This window comes from Podarcis gaigeae (assembly GCF_964106915.1).
Source record: "Podarcis gaigeae genome assembly, chromosome: 10".
Taxonomy (NCBI): domain Eukaryota; kingdom Metazoa; phylum Chordata; class Lepidosauria; order Squamata; family Lacertidae; genus Podarcis; species Podarcis gaigeae.
The window spans coordinates 74,927,289-74,947,958 of NC_139686.1; the positions used below are offsets into that span (position 1 = coordinate 74,927,289).

At 42.7% G+C, this 20,670-nt stretch overlaps 1 protein-coding gene across 9 annotated transcripts in view; it reads left to right on the forward strand.

The window, feature by feature from the left end:
- The window catches only part of UPF2 (UPF2 regulator of nonsense mediated mRNA decay), a gene marked incomplete at its 3' end in the record, with an annotated part of 69,987 nt that overhangs the window by 21,249 nt on the left and 28,068 nt on the right, over positions 1-20,670 (forward strand). For 5 of the 9 annotated variants that reach the window (XM_083701311.1, XM_083701312.1, XM_083701313.1 and 2 more), the window contains exons 4-9: positions 4,959-5,119; positions 5,412-5,609; positions 5,985-6,134; positions 10,705-10,808; positions 11,445-11,530; positions 12,193-12,301. In XM_083701311.1, the coding sequence (XP_083557437.1) occupies positions 4,959-5,119; positions 5,412-5,609; positions 5,985-6,134; positions 10,705-10,808; positions 11,445-11,530; positions 12,193-12,301 (808 nt within the window). Of the gene's footprint in view, positions 1-4,958; positions 5,120-5,411; positions 5,610-5,984; positions 6,135-8,001; positions 8,065-10,704; positions 10,809-11,444; positions 11,531-12,192; positions 12,302-20,670 lie in introns of all 9 variants that reach the window. The other 4 variants (XM_083701309.1, XM_083701310.1, XM_083701314.1 and 1 more) reach the window with 1 other exon arrangement.

Here is a 20,670-nt window from a genome sequence, read left to right on the forward strand (position 1 = left end):
ACTCCCTGGAAAAGACCCTGATGTTGGGAAAGATGGAGGGCACAAGGAGAAGGGGACGACAGAGGATGAGATGGTTGGATGGTGTTCTTGAAGCTACCAGCATGAGTTTGATCAAACTGCGGGAGGCAGTGGAAGACAGGAGTGCCTGGCGTGCTCTGGTCCAGGGGGTCATGAAGAGTCGGACACGACTAAACAACAACAATAAAGGGGTTTTCTCGTGTGTGTGTGTTTCTTTGTGGCTGATTATCTGCTCTCCCGTGCAAAGTTCAGAGGAGGCAGGGTTTCTGTTGAGGCAGGTGATTAGTTGTGGGAGGAGCTTATCAGAGGTTGCAGGGCAGCGGCGCACGCCTAGCGGTGCGCGCAGTTTGATCCATCTTTTAGATTTAGGGGAGCTAGTCTCAAACGTTTGTTGGGGGAGACCTAGGTTTTTTTTGGGGGGGGGAGTTATTTGTCCTGTCTTCACGCTTCTTATGATGGAGAACCGCTGTAGCCACCCCCAACGACACGTTCTCAAGATGGAGGGTGAGGGAACAGCTGCAGTCGCCTGCGGTTCCTGCGCAATGTTTGCCATCTTGCCAAAGGTTGCAGGCAGCTTTACCTGCAGCAATTGCATGTTGATTGCCTTCTTAGAAGACAAAGTCCAGCAACTGGAGGAACGTGTAGCTATGCTCCAAAGAATTAGAGAGCTGGAGCTCTTCTTGGAAGCAACAGATCACACCGTCTCCACCAAGGAGGAGACAGGGGACTCCCCTGAGAAGGAGGCTAGTTCACCAACACAGGAGCCAGATATATGGAGAAACGTGACTCAAAGAAGTAGGAGGCCCAGGGTTCGCTCTGATTGTTTAGAAATACACAATCGCTTTGAGGTCCTGCTCCCCTAGACAAAGAGCAGACTCCATTTGAGGATCTCTCCCTCATTACAGTCGATCAGGTATATGAAGACGAGCAGCAAAGTCAGTCCTCAGGGAATGTGCAGGCGACCTTGGAATGGACAGCTAACCCTAACCCTAACCCCGACCAAACATAAGAGGAGGCGTGTAGTGGTGATAGGGGATTCCCTACTGAGGGGAACAGAAGCAGTGATCTGTGGGCCTGACAAGCTGTCTTGGGAAGTGTGCTGTCTCCCCGGGGCTAAGATCCAAGATGTAACTGAATGACTGCAAGGAATCATAAAACCCACTAACAAATACCCCTTCCTCTTGGTTCATGTGGGAACCAATGACACTGCAAGCAATAGCCTCCAGAAGATCAAAAGAGACTACGAGGCTCTGGGCAGGAAATTGAAGCAATTAAATGCACAAATTGTCATCTCATCTGTCCTCCCAGTTGAACGATGTGGCCCAGGGAGAGGGAAAAATAGTGGAAGTGAACAGCTGGCTTCGCAAATGGTGTAAACAGGAACGGTTTGGATTCTTAGATCACAGACTGCAGTTTCTTGAAGATGGACTTCTGGCAAGCGATGGGCTGCACCTCACAATGGTTGGGAGGAATGTTTTTGCCAAAAATCTCAGAAACCTCATCAGGAGGGCTTTAAACTGACTAATGTGGGGGAGGGAGACAGTGCTCCTGAAGGTAGGAGTCTATCAATTGATGAAGATGATCATCCAAATGTCATAGACCAAATGGAGCAAACAGCACGCAGACCTAGTGGTGGGAGGAAAAAATCCTTAAATAAGAGACACGGGGGAATGATTAATGGACTTCAATGTCTGTACACTAATGCACAAAGCATGGGAAATAAACAAGATGAGCTTGAGCTCTTGGTACAGCAAACTAAATATTACATAATAGGCATCACTGAAACCTGGTGGGATAAGTCCCACGATTGGAATGTAATAATGGAGGGATACAATCTATTTCAGAGAAACAGACCAGACAAGAAAGGAGGAGGAATGGCGTTATATGTCAGGGATGTGTATACCTGTGAAGAGATCCAAGATTTAGAACCTCAAAGCCAAAGTGAGAGCATTTGGGTCAAAATTAAGGGAGAGAAGAATAACAGTGACCTCATTGGTCACTGTTACTATAGATCCCCAAGCCAAACGGAGGACATAGATGATGTCTTCCTGGAACAGATGGCCAAGCATGCAAAAGGAAGGGAGATAGTAGTAATGGGGGACTTCAATTACCCGGATATTTCTTGGATGTCAAACTCAGCATAAGGTCAAACAGATTCCTCACTGGCCTTGCAGACAACTTCATTGTCCAGAAAGTGGGAGAAGCAACAAGAGGAACAGCCATTTTAGATCTGGTCCTAACCAATGTTGATGACCCGGTTAGTGGGGTAGAAGTGGAAGGATCGTTAGGCGCGAGTGATCATGCTCTACTGAAGTTTACTATACAGCGGAAAGGAGCAGCCAAGCATACTAGAACTCAATTTCTTGACTTTAAGAAAGCCGACTTCATAAAACTTAGGGAAGTGCTGGGTGAGATCCCATGGACAGTAATACTAAAAGGAAAGGGAGTTCATGATGGCTGGGCGTTTGTTAAGAGGGAGAAAGTAAAAGCACAATACCAATGAGACGGAAACATGGAAGGTGCCTAAAGAAGCCAGGGTGGCTATCTAAAGAACTTTTAACGGAGTTAAGATTAAAAAGGGATGTGTACAAAAAATGGAAAAGGGGGGAAACCACCAAAGAGGAATTCAAACAAATAGCCAGCACGTGTAGACACAAAGTCAGAAAAGCTAAAGCACAGAATGAACTCAGGCTTGCTAGAGAGGTTAAAAGCAACAAAAAAGGCTTTTATGGGTATGTTCGTAGCAAAAGGAAGAACAAAGAAACCGTGGGGTCACTCAGAGGAGAAGATGGTGAAATGCAAACAGGGGACACAGAAAGGGCTGAACTCCTCAATGCCTTCTTTGCCTCAGTCTTCTCCGATAAAGAAAACAATGCCCGACCTGAAGAATTTGGAGCAAATGATTCAGCAGAGGAAACACAGCCCAGAATAACTAAGGAGATAGCACAAGAATACTTGGCTAGTCTAGATGTATTCAAGTCTCCAGGGCCAGATGAACTGCATCCAAGAGTATTAAAAGAACTGGCAGATGTGATCTCAGAACCACTGGCAGACATCTTTGAGAATTCCTGGAGAACAGGCGAAGTCCCGGCAGACTGGAGGAGGGCAAATGTTGTCCCTATTTTCAAAAAGGGGAAAAGAGAGGACCCAAATAATTACCGCGCAGTCAGTCTGACATCAATACCAGGGAAGATTCTGGAGCAGATCATTAAGCAAACAGTCTGCGAGCATCTAGAAAGGAATGCTGTGATCACCAATAGTCAGCATGGATTTCTGAAAAATAAATCATGTCAGATGAACCTGATCTCGTTTTTTGACAGAATTACAAGCCTGGTAGATGAAGGGAACGCAGTGGATGTAGCCTACCTTGATTTCAGCAAGGCATTTGACAAGGTGCCCCATGATATTATTGTAAAGGACCTGGTAAAATGCGGTCTTGACTATGCTACCACTCAGTGGATTTGTAACTGGCTGACTGACCGAACCCAAAGGGTGCTCATCAATGGTTCCTCTTCATCCTGGAGAAGAGTGACTAGTGGGTGCCACAGGGTTCTGTCTTGGGCCCGGTCTTATTCAACATCTTTATCAACGACTTGGATGATGGACTCAAAGGCATCCTGCAGATTACACCAAACTGGGAGGGGTGGCTAACACCTCAGAGGACAGGATAACACTTCAAAATGACCTTAACAGATTAGAGAACTGGGCCAAAACAAACAAGATGAATTTTAACAGGGAGAAATGTAAAGTATTGCACTTGGGCAAAAAAAAAAATGAGAGGCACAAATACAAGATGGGTGACACCTGGCTTGAGAGCAGTACATGTGAAAAGGATCTAGGAGTCTTGGTTGACCACAAACTTGACATGAGCCAACAGTGTGACGCGGCAGCTAAAAAAGCCAGTGCAATTCTGGGCTGCATCAATAGGAGTACGACAACCTGGAACGTGTCCAGAGGAGGGCAACCAAAATGGTCAAAGGCCTGGAAACGATGCCTTATGAGGAACGGCTAAGGGAGCTGGGCATGTTTAGCCTGGAGAAGAGGAGGTTAAGGGGTGATATGATAGCCATGTTCAAATATATAAAAGGATGTCACATAGAGGAGGGAGAAAGGTTGTTTTCTGCTGCTCCAGAGAAGCGGACACGGAGCAATGGATCCAAACTACAAGAAAGAAGATTCCACCTAAACATTAGGAAGAACTTCCTGACAGTAAGAGCTGTTCGACAGTGGAATTTGCTGCCAAGGAGTGTGGTGGAGTCTCCTTCTTTGGAGGTCTTTAAGCAGAGGCTTGACAACCATATGTCAGGAGTGCTCTGATGGTGTTTCCTGCTTGGCAGGGGGTTGGACTCGATGGCCCTTGTGGTCTCTTCCAACTCTATGGTTCTATGAACAACAACTGGACTTGGTCACATCCATTCCTTTTCTTCCCCATGTCTCCCTCCTATTATTCGTCCCATTATTGAAATTTATATTTCAGCCTCCAGGGTTCTAGCTATGCTTGCATAACTTTTAAGTACAATAATTGTTTTAGCCAAAATATGGGGTATAATTTGAAAATAAAAGTGAATCAATACTATAAGTAGTAATAGCTATGAGAAAGTGAAGAATGCGAATTTATTTTATTTCAAAGGTATTGATAATTATTTTTGGAGCAGCTTACAAATAGCTTGCTGCTGAAAATGTATGGCTTCAAAGAAAACATTTTTTGCTCTTACTGATCATATACTGATCTTTTTCTTTAAAGATTGCAAAGCAGCTTTATCCTCCTTTTTATGGGCTCACTCATACAATTTTTAATAGTCAAATATTTGTTGATGTTGAATATTCTTAATGGATTTTAACTCTGGATTATTCTAAGAAGAATTAAAATCTAGAGTTACAATTGTTTGTTCATACTTGGAATCTTCATTGCTCTCTTTTTTCTTGGTTTATATTTCTAGGCGTATTCTGCACTCTAAAGGAGAGTTGAGTGAAGATCGGCATAAGCAATATGAAGAATTTGCTATGTCCTATCAAAAGTTGTTGGCAAACTCCCAGTCTTTAGCTGATCTCCTGGATGAAAATATGCCTGATCTCCCACAGGATAAACCAGTGCCTGAAGGTATGGAATTTCCTAGTTCAGAAGGCAAACCTTTTAGTTCTGATGGAAACACAAAAGCATATTAATAGCTATTCTTCCACCCTTTTTTTTAGAATGAAAACAAAGCAAAGTGAGCAACTTCTTGTGATCATTTTGTTGCTTTCCTCCTAGTATTGCTTCTTGGTGTGTCTGTTCTTTACTTTGCAATCCCCACTGATTTCATCCTCGTGTATATTAGAAGGAATTATGTGACAAATTGATACAGATACTGAAATCTGCTGTAATACATAACACTCTGCTTTTTATATTCCAGAACATGGGCCTGGCATTGACATTTTTACCCCAGGCAAACCTGGTGAATATGATTTGGAGGGGGGTATCTGGGAGGATGAAGATGCTCGAAACTTCTATGAGAACCTAATTGATTTAAAAGCATTTGTGCCAGCTATTTTGTTCAAGGATAACGAAAAATGTTCCCAGATTAAGGACTCTGGTAAAGATGATTCTAGAGGTACATTTTTATTTTTTTTGCAACATTGTTTTAGAAGTTGTGATAGAGAGGGTAGTAGCATTTTATCCTGATCCGTGTATATGCTAGCTCTGCAGCACAAGTATATCTTCTTAACAAATTGCACTTTGCTATTACGATACCTATGCCTACTGAAAAATCACATGAAAACTTTATTTTCTTGGAGGAGTAAGAACAGTGCTTAAAAGTTATTGAATAATGAAGCTGTTCTAAGAGGCAGTTTAAGTGTCAGTGATTAAAGAGACACTCGCTCTCTGTATTATATTTTCTTCAGAAACTGTAAACTATGAACATGGAGGGTCAAAGGGCCAGGTAAAAATTGGGAAAAGTATGTACATCTTACTATTTTTAAAACAGAGTTAAAAGAAACTAAGGAAAACAAAGATGGGTCTGGTACTGATGATCTGGAGTTGGACCTGGAGAATCTGGACATTAATGATGATGCTCTAGAATTAGACTGTGGTGATGAAGCAGAAGATCTCACAAAAAAGCTTCTTGATGAACAAGGTAAAAATAATATGGAGAGGTATATTTTTGTCTTTATTAGTTTTCCTAAATTGAATTTATTACCGAGCCAATCTATAGCAATGCGTATAATTTTTTTCACGGTATTGACAAAACTGTGGATACGCTACTTCATTTTGGAAGCATTTGCGATTGTGCACAATAGTACTTTCATCCATTCTGTTACATGACCTCTTTTTAGTGTTTCCACGACCAAAGATGCTTCTATGCCTCAGCCAGGGAATTGCTTTCAGTGAACTAATCTTCATTAATACTAGGGCATGCTGTCAGTAATACTTGTTCCCTGTAATTTGATGTCATTACCTGTCAGCAGAAAAATTGCTCCTTGGCAAGGGTTCATTAATAATGCCAAGGGAGCATGTTCTGCTTCCTTACACAACCCAGCGGTGGCATACCTAGATGGGGTAAACAGCTGTTGAAACTGGTGCAGGCTCTTTTCTATATTATTGAATTGATGTGAGATTTTCCACTGAGAAGCATGGGAAATTTTGTTTCTAAACACAGTGAGGTAATGATTACTCAGCTGTTCAAAACAATATATCTTCTTGATGTAGAAAGCAATAAGATTTTGTTTGATCTAATCAAAGTGTTACCACATTTTCCCATTAGGATAGCCATTTGCATGGCTTTTTATTAACATCCAGTTAGCATGGGACAGTAAGCCAAACATGGCTAAGAATGGACGTACAAGTGTGCAGGTACTCAAAACAGAAATCCTGTCCACTTTGCTCCTCCCCTGCTCCTCCTCCTCCTCCTCCTCCTGCTGCTGCTGCTGCTGCCATGCTTTCGGTCACTCCAGACAAACCACAAACTGCAGCCAAGGTTTCTTTTTGGATTACCAGTCTTGGTTTGTCTAAAGTGAAACAAACATCAAGCCTGGGTTCAGATGTACTGTTAAGCCAAGCCATGGCTTAGCTCCCGGTAACAGCAGCAGAAGGACCAGGGAGGAATAAAGTGTCTGGGATTTCTTCTGTGAGTACCTGCATGCTTCTATATCCATGCTTAGCCATGGTTTGGGTCAGTGCTACTTGTGAACCAAGCCACTATAAATCTTACTATAGAGAAGGCCTTTTTGGATTAAGTGAATTCCAATTCCAGTTTTGCTGTCAAAAGTTGTTTTCCTGAAATAGTTCTCTGCTAGCTATAGCCTCATTTTCCAGGGTAAATGGCAATTGTTGAGGAACTTAATCATGTTTGGAGGATAGTATTCACAAACTTGCTGCCTAGCCTTGCACAAGTCACATTCTCTTAACTTTCTCCTGTTCTCCTGTGTATGGAATATGAATTATATAGTGACCTACCTTGCAAGGCTGTTAGGGTGAATGAGATTGGTTGTGAAGCACTTTGTGTGGTTAAAAGTGTAATGACATCTGTGTATGAGTGAGAGAAAGCAGGTGAGGGGCAGGGAGAGAACAATAATTCAATTCCGTTCATTGAATTCTCTCCCAAATTGTAAACTAATACTAAAAATCTACTAAATTGTGTGGATATTTGACCTGCTGATAATATGGTGGTGGTTGTCTTTAAATAAGAAGCAACCCATTGCTTGGAACACTTCTCAGTCTGGCATCAGATTCAAATTTTAGGATATTCATCTCAGCACTGTTTATTTTTCACATAGTTTATTGGTGATAGTGAGATTAGAATATTAATATGCTTTATACCCCAATATACTTTAAATAAAAACCCTGATTGCATACTATTAACATGGAAAGTAACATGAACTTGGGGAGGGAACATCTACATAAAGGAAGAGGAAATTATTTCTTTCATAATAAAGATTTGCTTCTGTGTCATGTTTTGTTATGGGTGTGTTTAAATTTTTTTGTTCTATTTTTAATATGATTAGGCAAGAAACAGGGAGCAGATAGCACCGGAGCTGAAAATAGTGACGGAAAGCAAGCTGCACGAAGTGAGTTTATAGGTGGTGCCTAAGGAGAAGAAGCCGCTTAAAGCAGATAAGCTTATAGGGGCTAGGGAGCAGATAGAAGTTCTAGGCAGAGTGATTCATGCCAAATTATCTGTAACTAGAGGCGTTTTAGATAAGTGCTGTGTCAGGCATCTATATGGGAGTAAAACAAAATACTTAAAATGGTTAAGGAAAATGGTTCAGACCCTGCTGATAATCAAATTAACTTAGGGGTGAACTTGAAATACTATTTCCTGTAGGTAGCCAATGATGAGTTTGTGTTCTGGCTGCCACTTTGAACACATTCCTCTTGGAAAGCACCTAGAAGTTAATGTAAAGCTTAAGTGAAAACAGAAGGAATTTTTTCAGTGAGGACTGAGACAAACCTCACCCAAATGTAAATTGTGTTTTTGGTCACACCAACTAACTTGCCACATAAAAGGTAAACTTTTGAGATTCACCACATTTATCAGAAATGAAAACCTACTTTTTAAAAGATTGCTTATGAATCTGAGTTCAGAAACCCAACCAGGGTCACTAAAAATCCAGAGAGGGTAAAGATTTTCTTCTAAGACAATGAAATACCATATTTCACTGCATACTGGTTGCCACCGCATAATAGTTGCACCACCCTTTTTTGGACTCCGAAAATGGTCCCAGAGCATTCCCTGCATAATGGTTGCAGGGTAACTTCTAAGGCTCCACTAAGCCTCAAGCCGCCCCGCCCCCCGGCTTCCCTCCCAACTCGCCATCTCAGCCAGGAGCTCCTTGGGGGAGCGGAGCAGGCGGGAATGTTTCTCCCCATTCTCCTGCTGCTGCGTTTTTATCACTGTTTCAGCAGGAATTGATGCTGGGGACAACTGGGCCACGTGGGCTGAGGGGAGATGGTGGCGGCCCCCAGCAGGCCTGGCCACAGCTGCTGCCGTCACCCCTCGTTTGCTGTTCCTATGGCATTCCTTACGAAACTTCCTGTCCGAATTTGAATGGCTTTTCCGCTCTTGCAATGCAAAGTATAGGGCGGTTTTGTTCACTGTACAGATTCTGGTAGATGAGCGACGCTGCTGCGTCTCAGTAGGCTGGACAAGAGAACATATGCACAAGGGAGGCTTCATTTTTACTGAAAGGTACACTAGTGTCTTTCCGTTTTCTCTCCCCATGGTCCCAATAACAACAGTGACTTTGTCTCTGGCTCTCCCTCGCTCTCCCTGCGCTGCCAGCCCGGCTCCTCAGATCCACCTGCTGTTGTCCCCACTTTATTCCTTGCATAATGGTCGCACTTTCATATTTCCCCATGTAATAGTTGCACCCCCCTTTTTGAAAGGAAAAATCAGCACAAAAAATGCGACCATTACGCGCTGAAATGCAGTTTCAGCAATGGTTCAGATAACATGTGAGGGTAATCTGGTTTTTAAAATGGCTAATTTAGTTTATTATAAAAAACATTTTTAAAACATTGCAACCATTGTAAGTTTAATACGATGCAGGCAGCAAGACCTCTCCCCTCCCCTGAGTCAAGACAGCATTGGGGGAGGCAGGTTGGGTGATGACATATTTTGCCTGTCTATTAAAGCAAACCAAAATTTGTGGGCCCCTCTTCGTATCACATAAAGTTTGAAGGGGCAACTCTTTGTTTCAGTGTCTGCCTTAAAACTCCTAAATGCTTTTTAAAAATGCAGCCTAAATGCTGAAATAGTTCTACACATTAGTTAATTTTCCATCTTCCTTACCTGTGAGACCTATTTGCAGTCCAATCCATAGTGTATATAGTCTGACTAGGCGGCATTAGTTTTCATAACAGTAGGAGAAGTGTTGTGGATGAGCATGTAAGATCTGTCTGTATTAGATAGTATTTAGGTAATGGGAACCAAGTTTATTTAAAAAATATATGCGCTGACGGGAGGTGAGAGAATTGACTGTGGCTTAAACCTACTGAAAGTACAAATCGTTGCTCTAGGAAAGGAGACTGATTTCTGAATTCTCTGTAATCTAATCCTTTGCTATTGGAAAGTATAATGAAACAAGAGACTGGGAGCCACATAGAAAGCCTAGGCAGGCAACCCCTGCTGTAGAGGGTTGGCAGTTGAGTTCATGGAAGAATCTTTCCCTTGGTGTTTAAAAGGCCACTTTCAATTTCAAACCTGAAACCAGAAACGGGTGGTGATATCAAAGCTTCCCAGGACCTGAACTCTGAGGAATCCACAAACCTAGATGCAAATGGGACTTTGGTTCCCAAAAAGTCTCTGTTGTCATTCTCAGTTCTACTAGGAGAGGACAAATATAGATCTCTTTGGTCTTCATAGGTTAGCTCTTCTTGCCTACTTGTGCCTCTTGTATGTGTCCTTCTTTGCTGTTGCTAATGAAAGTAGCACTGAACTTTGCTGTCTCTTCTATGTGCATTTCAAATCTACTTTGCCCCATTTCTATTTTATCTTTCCCTTCAAAGATGTTACTAGGGAATGGCCTATAGGGATTGACCATTTTTCTTATGTTTATTTCCTCATTGAAAAAGTGTGATTCACTTCCCTAAGGTGAGTGATTATATAGGACTTGCAAGCATACTTGAACAGTTAATGTATCATTACTACAGTGTGTGAGAGCTTTTGGTTTCTCTCGTTTGTTTATTTATTTTTTTTAAATGGCTAGAACAAGAAGATGAAGAAGCCAGTACCGGGTCACATTTGAAGCTTATAGTAGATGCTTTTCTTCAGCAGCTCCCAAACTGTGTAAATAGAGACTTAATAGACAAGGTACAGTAAACCTGTAGTGTTTCTCCTTTATATCCATAAGTTGGTTATTGGATGTTAATATAATCTGTTAGATAGTTTTACTGTTATATGCCACTCTTACACCCACTGTTAATATGGTAAGATGCCAATATACAATATAGCAGAAATTCGGTGAATGTTGGAAGTAACAATCCCAAATAAATTTTGTAAAAAATGTCCTAAAATTTGAGAGAGATTGGTGAACACTGCTAGCCATATACTTCAGTTTGTCAGCATTTCTTTCTTGGACTTAAACCAGTGAATTGTGTACCAATTAACTCAGGTGCTCATAAACTGACCTGGATATTTGCCAGCAGTTACAGTTCTAATCTACAGAGCAGACACATTCTGACGTGGCTGTGGCTATATTGGCAAATAAATGTGTATATAGACTATTCAAAAGCAATATTCTATCCTTCCAAGTGAACTGTGATTGACTTAATTAAAAAATGGTTGGACCACCAGAAGTCAAATGAAATGACATAACACTGCCAATTGGCCTTCTTAAGGATGAAAGAAACTATTGTTTCCCATGTGTAGAAGAGTATGTGAAACTCTTTCTTTTCACCTTTTAAACAATCTGTGTATTGTCAGATTTAAGTGCCTTTCCTCTTGCAGGCAGCAATGGATTTTTGCATGAACATGAATACAAAAGCAAATAGGCGGAAGTTGGTTCGTGCTCTCTTCATAGTTCCTCGCCAAAGGTAAGTGTGGATGTAAATGTCATATTAATGGTCATGGCAGAGATACCTTAAGTAACAGGGACAACAAACAATGGTTTAAGCTAAAATGACCTCCCAAAGCAGCAGGAGCATGGTAAGCAAACACAGGTAGATGCCTGATTAGTTCCAAAAAATATGTCATATCTAATACAAACAGATGCCACTGTTTAGTCATTAATTAACCCTAGCAAGAATAAAAGGCTTTCAAACATCATCTTCCAACAGGTAACTGGATTAAATATTCTCACATTTCATCCCTCCCTTATGAGAGTTTCATACCCCACCCTAGTATTTAGACAAATGTGGATTTTATGAAGTTAAATAGGCAGTGTTTGTGGACTATATTAAGTTAAATCGGCAGTGGACTCTAGAAATGGCATTTCAATAGTGGCATTTGAATATTTTCAGAACAGGTGAGCAGATGTGATTCTATTCATTTCTTTTCCACCTTCATGCATGTAGTATAGTCAAAGAAATATGATCAACATCTGTAGGTAAAAAAAAAAGATATTCCTTCCAAGAAGGTAGCTGAATGTACATGTATAAATATATCAGAAGTACACTTACAAAACAGAACAGTTAGAACTTTAATATTTTTCTATATAAAATAATGCTATATTGCATGTGTAACCTTTTGTTTGCAGGCTGGATTTGCTACCATTTTATGCACGGCTGGTTGGCACATTACATCCTTGTATGTCTGATGTAGCAGAGGATCTCTGTTCCATGCTAAAAGGTGACTTCAGATTCCATGTAAGTTTCTATTTGTTTTGCATCTCACAGATTCATTTAGGAAATGTTTTAAAATACAACAGTGTGAAAAGTTAAAAAGTAATAATGCTGACAGTATCATAATGGAATATGATGATGCTGTTTTTATCGAGTAAGACTCAGTTTGTGAGAGTAAGTTTTCAAGGTATTACTCCATAAACTGATGTCTGACCAGCAATATGTATATTTGTGAACAGACATATAATAGTTGTACCTAACAAGAGAATGGGTTTTGTTATAGATGTTAATCTTCAGAATACCCTAAGACCGGATGTCTTTTGTTACCTTCATCTAGTTCACCAGCTACGGCCTCAGCACTGTAGCCCATGCATTGGTAACCTTAAGGCTAGGTTACTGTAATGCTCTTTATGTGGGGCTGCTTTTGGGTCTGGTTTAGAAGCTCCAGCTGGTATAGAATGCTTCAGCCAGATTTCTAATGGGAGCTTTGAGAACATGCAACATAGTTCTTAAAACAGCTGCACTGGCTGCCAGTCTGCTACCAAGCCCAATTCAAAGTTCTTACATTGATTTACAAATCCTTGAACAACTTTGATCTAGGATACCCCAGGGACCACTTGAACCCATATACAAGCAACTCTCCCTTGGAGCGGGGGTTGCGTTCCAGGTCAATGCATGCCTGTTCTGCCCCCTTCCGGGGCTGAAAGTGACACACATGGTGGTGGTCGTGTGTCAATTGGACACATGCAAAATGATCACCGCCTGTATAGCAGCTTGATCACTGAGATAATCTGCAGGAGCTTCTTTGGTCATTCCCCAAGTTGGTGAGGCTTGTTTGACAACAACAAGAAATTGAGTCTTTAGTGTCATCGGGCCAGTCTGTGGAATACTCAGCCTATAGAAACTCAGCAAGCGCCTTTTGTGCCAGCTATTAAACTCTTGCTGAAAACTTTTCTGCCAGGCTGAAGCATCCCCCACAATAGTCTGTTGATAGAATTGTAGAGTTGGAATGGACTGTGAGAGCCATCTAGTCCAACACCCTGCAAATGCAGGAATCCTTTGTCCAATGTGGGGCTGGAACCCACAACCCTGTGTTTAAGAGTCTCATGCTTTACTGACTGAGATGTTGATTTGAGCTGCTTTTAATTTATTTTTGCTTTTAATTTGTTTTTAACTTATTGCTATTTTATTATTTGGTTTCTTTGATTTGTTGTAAATCACTGTGATATATATTTATGATACAGTGATATATATGTATATATTAGATATAGATATAGATATAGATATATGTGAGATTTCCATGAGGCAGTGTTTTTTACCTGTGGTCTGGAAACCTCCAGAGGTTCTCAGGAGCTCAGTGAAAATGCTACAGAGTTCTATGATGCGTGCACTGTATGCAGAAAATGCAACCTATCTGCTAGTTTAAATCTGAAAGTTTAAAATAGAAAACCAGTTGCCTTTACAGCACTTCACGTAACTGCGGTCCTCCGCTTCCAGCAAAGAGCTTCATTGGACCACGTCAACAAAGGAGATATGCAGCAGTTGCATTTCTAATCTGAAATATTCTCATGTATCCTCTCATGTGATACCCCAAAAGTATGACACCTCAAACTGGTACTAAAAAAAGAGAGATTTTGTTGAATAATGAATTCTTAGAAAACTCCAAGGATGATATATTTGAACAATTTAATAACATAAAAGTGTTGATGAATACAGAATGCTAAATCAAATCAATAAATGCCTCTGCTCTTGCGTGGTTTTGTAATTGTGCATTTTTGTATATCATAAAGCAGTCATTCTTCAAAAATGCCCCCACCCCAAATAAACAGGTATGTAATAATTTGGCCAGAAAGAGTCATCTTTAATTTTTAGTGATTCACCTGGCCACTTCACTATGAGTTAAGAACTAACTTAAGAAATTAAAAGTCTTGAGGATGTTATTACTGTTATAAAGAGTACCAATATGATGATAACTCTACTGATTAAATCTGCAGGCCAATCTTATAAAGATATTTGTCGCATTAACTTTTAGTTCTAATGTGACTATTGGCTGGGACTCGGAGTACCAGGACCATCTCCTGGTGGTGCTTATTACTTCTTTAAACAGCAAACTCCTGTGCCATATCTCAATCTGCTTTTGAAAGTCCACTTGATTTCTACTTAGCATAGAGAGCTACTGCTAATGAAGCACAAGCCCAGTACTCCTGGGACATGTGAAACTCGATGTATACTTCTTTGGATTCTGGCCATTGTGTTTCAATATCCCACCAATAAATTGGATTTAAAATTGGTTATTTTATGCAATCTTTTACCTGTTCATGAACAAAGAGGCAGGACTATTTGGGCCTTGGCAGTCCTGCATGCATAGAATCTGGCACCAAGAGGGAAATCTTGAGAATGTCATCTGTCACTCAGAAACATTTGGGAAGAATGTTGTTGTTGTTTAGTCGTTTAGTCGTGTCCGACTCTTCGTGACCCCCTGGACCAGAGCACGCCAGGCACTTCTGTCCTCCACTGCCTCCCGCAGTTTGATCAAACTCATGCTGGTAGCTTCAAGAACACCATCCAACCATCTCATCCTCTGTCGTCCCCTTCTCCTTGTGCCCTCCATCTTTCCCAACATCAGGGTCTCTTTCCCAAGGAGTCTTCTCTTCTCCTGAGGTGGCCAAAGTATTGGAGCCTCAGCTTCACAATCTGTCCTTCCAGTGAGCACTCAGGGCTGATTTCCTTAAGAATGGATACATTTGATCTTCTTGCAGTCCATGGGACTCTCAAGAGTCTCCTCCAGCACCATAATTCAAAAGCATCAATTCTTCGGCGATCAGCCTTCTTTATGGTCCAGCTCTCACTTCCATACATCACTACTGGGAAAACCATAGCTTTTACTATACGGACCTTTGTTGGCAAGGTGATGTCTCTACTTTTTAGGATGCTGTCTAGGTTTGTCATTGCTTTTCTCCCAAGAAGCAGGCGTCTTTTAATTTCATGGCTGCTGTCACCATCTGCAGTGATCATGGAGCCCAAGAAAGTAAAATCTCTTACTGCCTCCATTTCTTCCCCTTCTATTTGCCAGGAGGTGATGGGACCAGTGGCCATGATCTTCGTTTTTTTGATGTTGAGCTTCAGACCATATTTTGCGCTCTCCTCTTTAACCCTCAATAAAAGGTTCTTTAATTCCTCCTCACTTTCTGCCATCAAGGTTGTGTCATCTGCATATCTGAGGTTGTTGATATTTCTTCCGGCAATCTTAATTCCGGCTTCGGATTCATCCAGCTCAGCCTTTCACATGATGAATTCTGCATATAAGTTAAATAAGCAGGGAGACAATAGACAGCCTTGTCGTACTCCTTTCCCAATTTTGAACCAATCAGTTGTTCCATATCCAGTTCTAACTGTAGCTTCTTGTCCCACATAGAGATTTCTCAGGAGACAGATGAGGTGATCAGGCACTTCCATTTCTTTAAGAACTTGCCATAGTTCAGAAGAGTGACTAGTGGGGTGCCACAGGGTTCTGTCTTGGGCCCGGTCTTATTCAACATTTTTATCAACGACTTGGATGATGGACTCAAGGGCATCCTGATCAAATTTGCAGATGACACCAAACTGGGAGGGGTGGCTAACACCCCAGAGGACAGGATCACACTTCAAAACGACCTTGACAGATTAGAGAACTGGGCCAAAACAAACAAGATGAATTTTAACAGGGAGAAATGTAAAGTATTGCACTTGGGCAAAAAAAATGAGAGGCACAAATACAAGATGGGTGACACCTGGCTTGAGAGCAGTACATGTGAAAAGGATCTAGGAGTCTTGGTTGACCACAAACTTGACATGAGCCAACAGTGTGACGCGGCAGCTAAAAAAGCCCATGCAATTCTGGGCTGCATCAATAGGAGTATAGCATCTAGATCAAGGGAAGTAATAGTGCCATTGTATTCTGCTCTGGTCAGACCTCACCTGGAGTACTATGTCCAGTTCTGGGCACCACAGTTCAAGAAGGACACTGACAAACTGGAACGTGTCCAGAGGAGGGCAACCAAAATGGTCAAAGGCCTGGAAACGATGCCTTATGAGGAACGGCTAAGGGAGCTGGGCATGTTTAGCCTGGAGAAGAGGAGGTTAAGGGGTGATATGATAGCCATGTTCAAATATATAAAAGGATGTCACATAGAGGAGGGAGAAAGGTTGTTTTCTGCTGCTCCAGAGAAGCGGACACGGAGCAATGGTTCCAAACTACAAGAAAGAAGATTCCACCTAAACATTAGGAAGAACTTCCTGACAGTTAGAGCTGCTCGACAGTGGAAATTGCTGCCAAGTAGCGTGGTGGAGTCTCCTTCTTTGGAGGTCTTTAAGCAGAGGCTTGACAACCATATGTCAGGAGTGCTCTGATGGTGTTTCCTGCTTGGCAGGGGGTTGGACTCGATGACCCTTGTGGTCTCTTCCAACTTTATGGTTCTATGATTCTAGTTTGCTGTGGTTGACACAGTCAAAGGCTTTTGCATAGTCAGTGAAGCAGAAGTAGATGTCTTTTTGGAACTCTCTAGCTTTCTCCATAATCTAGCGCATGTTTGCAATTTGGTCTCTGGTTCCTCTGCCTCTTCTAAATCCAGCTTGCACTTCTGGGAGTTCTCGGTCCACATACTGCTTGAGCTTGTAGAATTTTAAGGATAACCTTGCTAGCGTGTGAAATGAGTGCAATTGTGCGGTAGTTGGAGCATTCTTTGGCACTGCCCTTCTTTGGGATTGGGATGTAGACTGATCTCCAATCCCCTGGCCACTGCTGAGTTTTCCAAACTTGCTGGCATATTGAGTGTAGCACCTTAACAGCATCTTCTTTTAAAATTTTAAATAGTTCAGCTGGAATACCATCACTTCCACTGGCCTTGTTATTTGCAGTGCTTTCTAAGGCCCATTTGACTTCACTTTCCAGGATGTCTGGCTCAAGGTCAGCAACCACATTACCTGGGGTATACGAGACATCCATTTCTTTCTGGTATAATTCCTCTGTGTATTCTTGCCACCTCTTCTTGATGTCTTCTGCTTCTGTTAGGTCCTTACTACTTTTGTCCTTTATTTTGGTAATCTTTGTACGAAATGTTCCTTTCAGATCTCCAATTTTTTTGAACAGATCTCTGTTTAAGAAGGCCTTCTTTTCTCTCCTTGCTATTCTTTGGAAATCTGCATTCAATTTCCTGTATCTTTCACTATCTCTCTCATATTTTGCTTGCCTTCTCTCCCCCGCTATTTGTAAAGCCTCGTTGGACAGCCACTTTGCTTTCTTGCATTTCCTTTTCATTGGGATGGTTTTTGTTGCTGCCTCCTGTATAATGTTGCGAGCCTCCATCCATAGTTCTTCAGGCACTCTGTCCAGCAAATCTAAATCCTTAAACCTGTTCCTCACTTCCACTGTGTATTCATAAGGGATTTGGTTTAGATGGTATCTTACCGGCCCAGTGGTTTTTCCTACTTTCTTCAGTTTAAGCTTGAATTTTGCTATAAGAAGCTGATGATCTGAGCCACAGTCAGCTCCAGGTCTTGTTTTTGCTGACTGTATAGAGCTTCTCCATTTTTGGCTGCAGAGAATATAATCAATCTGATTTCGATGCTGCCCATCTGGTGATGTCCATTTGTAGAGTCGTCTCTTGTGTTGTTGGAAAAGCGTGTTTGTGATGACCAGCTTGTTCTCTTGACAGAACTCTATTAGCCTTTGCCCTGCTTCGTTCTGAACTCCAAGGCCAAACTTGCCAGTTGTTCCTTTTATCTCTTGATTCCCTACTTTAGCATTCCAATCCCCTATAATGAGAAGAACATCCTTCTTTGGTGTCACTTCTATAAGGTGTTGTAAGTCTTCATAGAATTGGTCAATTTTAGTTTCTTCAGCACCAGTAGTTGGTGCATAAACTTGGATTACTGTGATGTTAAAAGGTCTGTCTTGGATTTGTATCAAGATTATTCTATCATTTTTGAGATTGCATCCCAGTACAGCTTTCGCCACTCTTTTGTTGACTATGAGGGCCACTCCATTTCTTTTACGGGTTTATTGCCCACAGTAGTAGAATTCGCCCATTCCCGTCCATTTTAGTTCACTGATGCCCAGGATGTCAATATTTATTCTTGCCATCTCATTTTTGACCACATCCAACTTACCCAGGTTCATGGTTCTTACATTCCAGGTTCCTATGTGTGATGGGATAATGAGCTGCTTGTGCGTAAAAGCTTGATCCCTCTGGGGTTTGGCTGGTCATCCAAACCGAGGCACTAACGGAGCCCCCAAAGCATGGCTCCGTCAGTCGCTGGTAGGATCTGACAGTGGGCGTCTACGGAACTTACGCCAACATAAAAGCTGTTTGACGGACATGCGCCTTCGTGACTCTCTGCGTGACAGTTTTCGGCGAAGGGTGGGAGTTCCTAAGGGGGTCTTGTTCCCTCTTCACTATTCTCACTAGAAGTATCCCAGAGCCTCCCCTCCGCTGTAACTCCTGCACTCCCCCTGCTGGTTCCTTCTTCTGCTGCAGAGTCTCTCCTATTCTCCTGGAGCCTGTCCACCACCTGTCCTTCCGATGGCAGTTCCCTGACATCCACCTCCCCCCCAGGGCCCCCTTCACCCCCCCGCCTCCTCTCCCACTGGCGGTGAGGGCGGAAAGCCCCTGAAGGAGCTCTCCTCGTTGTCCGAGGATTCAAACACTTCTAGCCACGGCGTACCGTCTCTCTCCCCGTCTTCCTCTTCTTCGTCGGAGACGGCTTCCTCACCCACCCCTGACTCTGGGAACCCTTCAAACTCTCCTTCCTCATCGGTGGTCCCAAAGTGTTCCCTTCTAAATCGTGCCACGGGTTGCGGTTTTTTTGGGAAACGCTGATGAAATGTTTCTATTAAAACCTCGTCATTGACTACCTCTGCTGGTACCCAAGTGTTTTCCGACTCTACTTCCCCCTCCCATTCTACCAGATATTCCACCTGATTCCCCTTCCACCTGGAATCAATGATTCCTGCCACGTTCATGTCGCGTTCTCTCTCTTCTATCACGGGCGTTTGGGTGGCCTCTCTCTCACGCTCCCCCCACTCACGTCCCTCTCGGTACGGCGACAGTAATGACCTGTGAAATACTGGGTGTAATTTCATGTGACTGGTCAGTCTGAGTTTGAATGCTACTGGGTTGACCTGCTGTATGACCTCAAAGGGTCCCAATCTTTTGGGTCTCAATTTCTTACTCCCGCCCTTGAACGGTAGTCCTTGGGTGGACAACCACACCCGGTCTCCCACCCTTATAGTATCACCTTCCCTCCTATTTCTGTCTGCTTGCTTCTTATATTCTTCCTTGGCTTTCTCTAAGTTAAGTTGAAGCTGACGGTGGATCGCTTCCATCTCTTCAAAAAAATGTTCCGCCACCGGCACGCTCCACCTCTCCCCTCCCTCTCCTGGGAATGCCCGGGGATGACACCCATAATTTGCCAGAAAAGGACTCATCCCTGCGGACACGTTCTCCGCGTTGTTGTAGGCAAATTCTGCTAGAGGTAACTTATCTACCCAATCATTTTCTCTGTCTTTTACATAACACCTCAGGTATTGTTGTAAAATCCCGTTTGCCCTTTCCGCTTGCCCATTTGTTTCTGGGTGCCGGGCAGTAGAGAAATTGAGTTCTACGTGCAGTAAGCTCATAAGTTTCCTCCAGAACCTGGAAGTAAATTGTTTCCCTCTGTCGCTGACCACCCTCAAGGGGGCGCCATGCAACCTGAAAATATGTTCTACAAACAACTTGGCGGTTTCCTCCACTGTGACCGCATGTGAACAAGCTATAAAATGACACATTTTGGTTAATAGATCTACCACCACCATGACAGCTGTTTTGCCTTTGGATTTTGGCAGGTCCGTCATAAAATCTATGGATACTGCCTCCCATGGCCTTTCTGGCGTGGGTAAGGGTTGTAATAGCCCCGCTGGCGCCACCCTCTCTCCTTTCGCTCGCTGGCACCTGTCGCAACCCCTGACATATTCCCGTACGTCCTCCCTCACCTTGGGCCACCAAAACTCTCTGGTAACCAACCACATGGTTTTGTGCTGTCCAAAATGTCCCGCTGTGGGGCTGTCATGCAACTGCTTGAGTACTCTGCCCCTCAGTTCCCCATCGGGTATGTACAGTGCCCCTTTGTAATACAACGCCCCGTTCTTTTCTTCAAACCCCCCTGTGTTCTCCTCTGTCCTCCTGAGTTCTCTGAGTTTCTCTTGGGCGTATTCATCGTTCTCAGTACCCTCTATCAGTTCCCTCTGCCCCACCAATGCCGCCCCACACACCCAGCGGTCTTCAGGGATTACATGCCTTGCCTCAGGCGCTCCCTCCCCCTCTAAGTACTCAGGTTTCCTGGAAAGAGCGTCCGCCCTCACGTTCTCGGAGCCT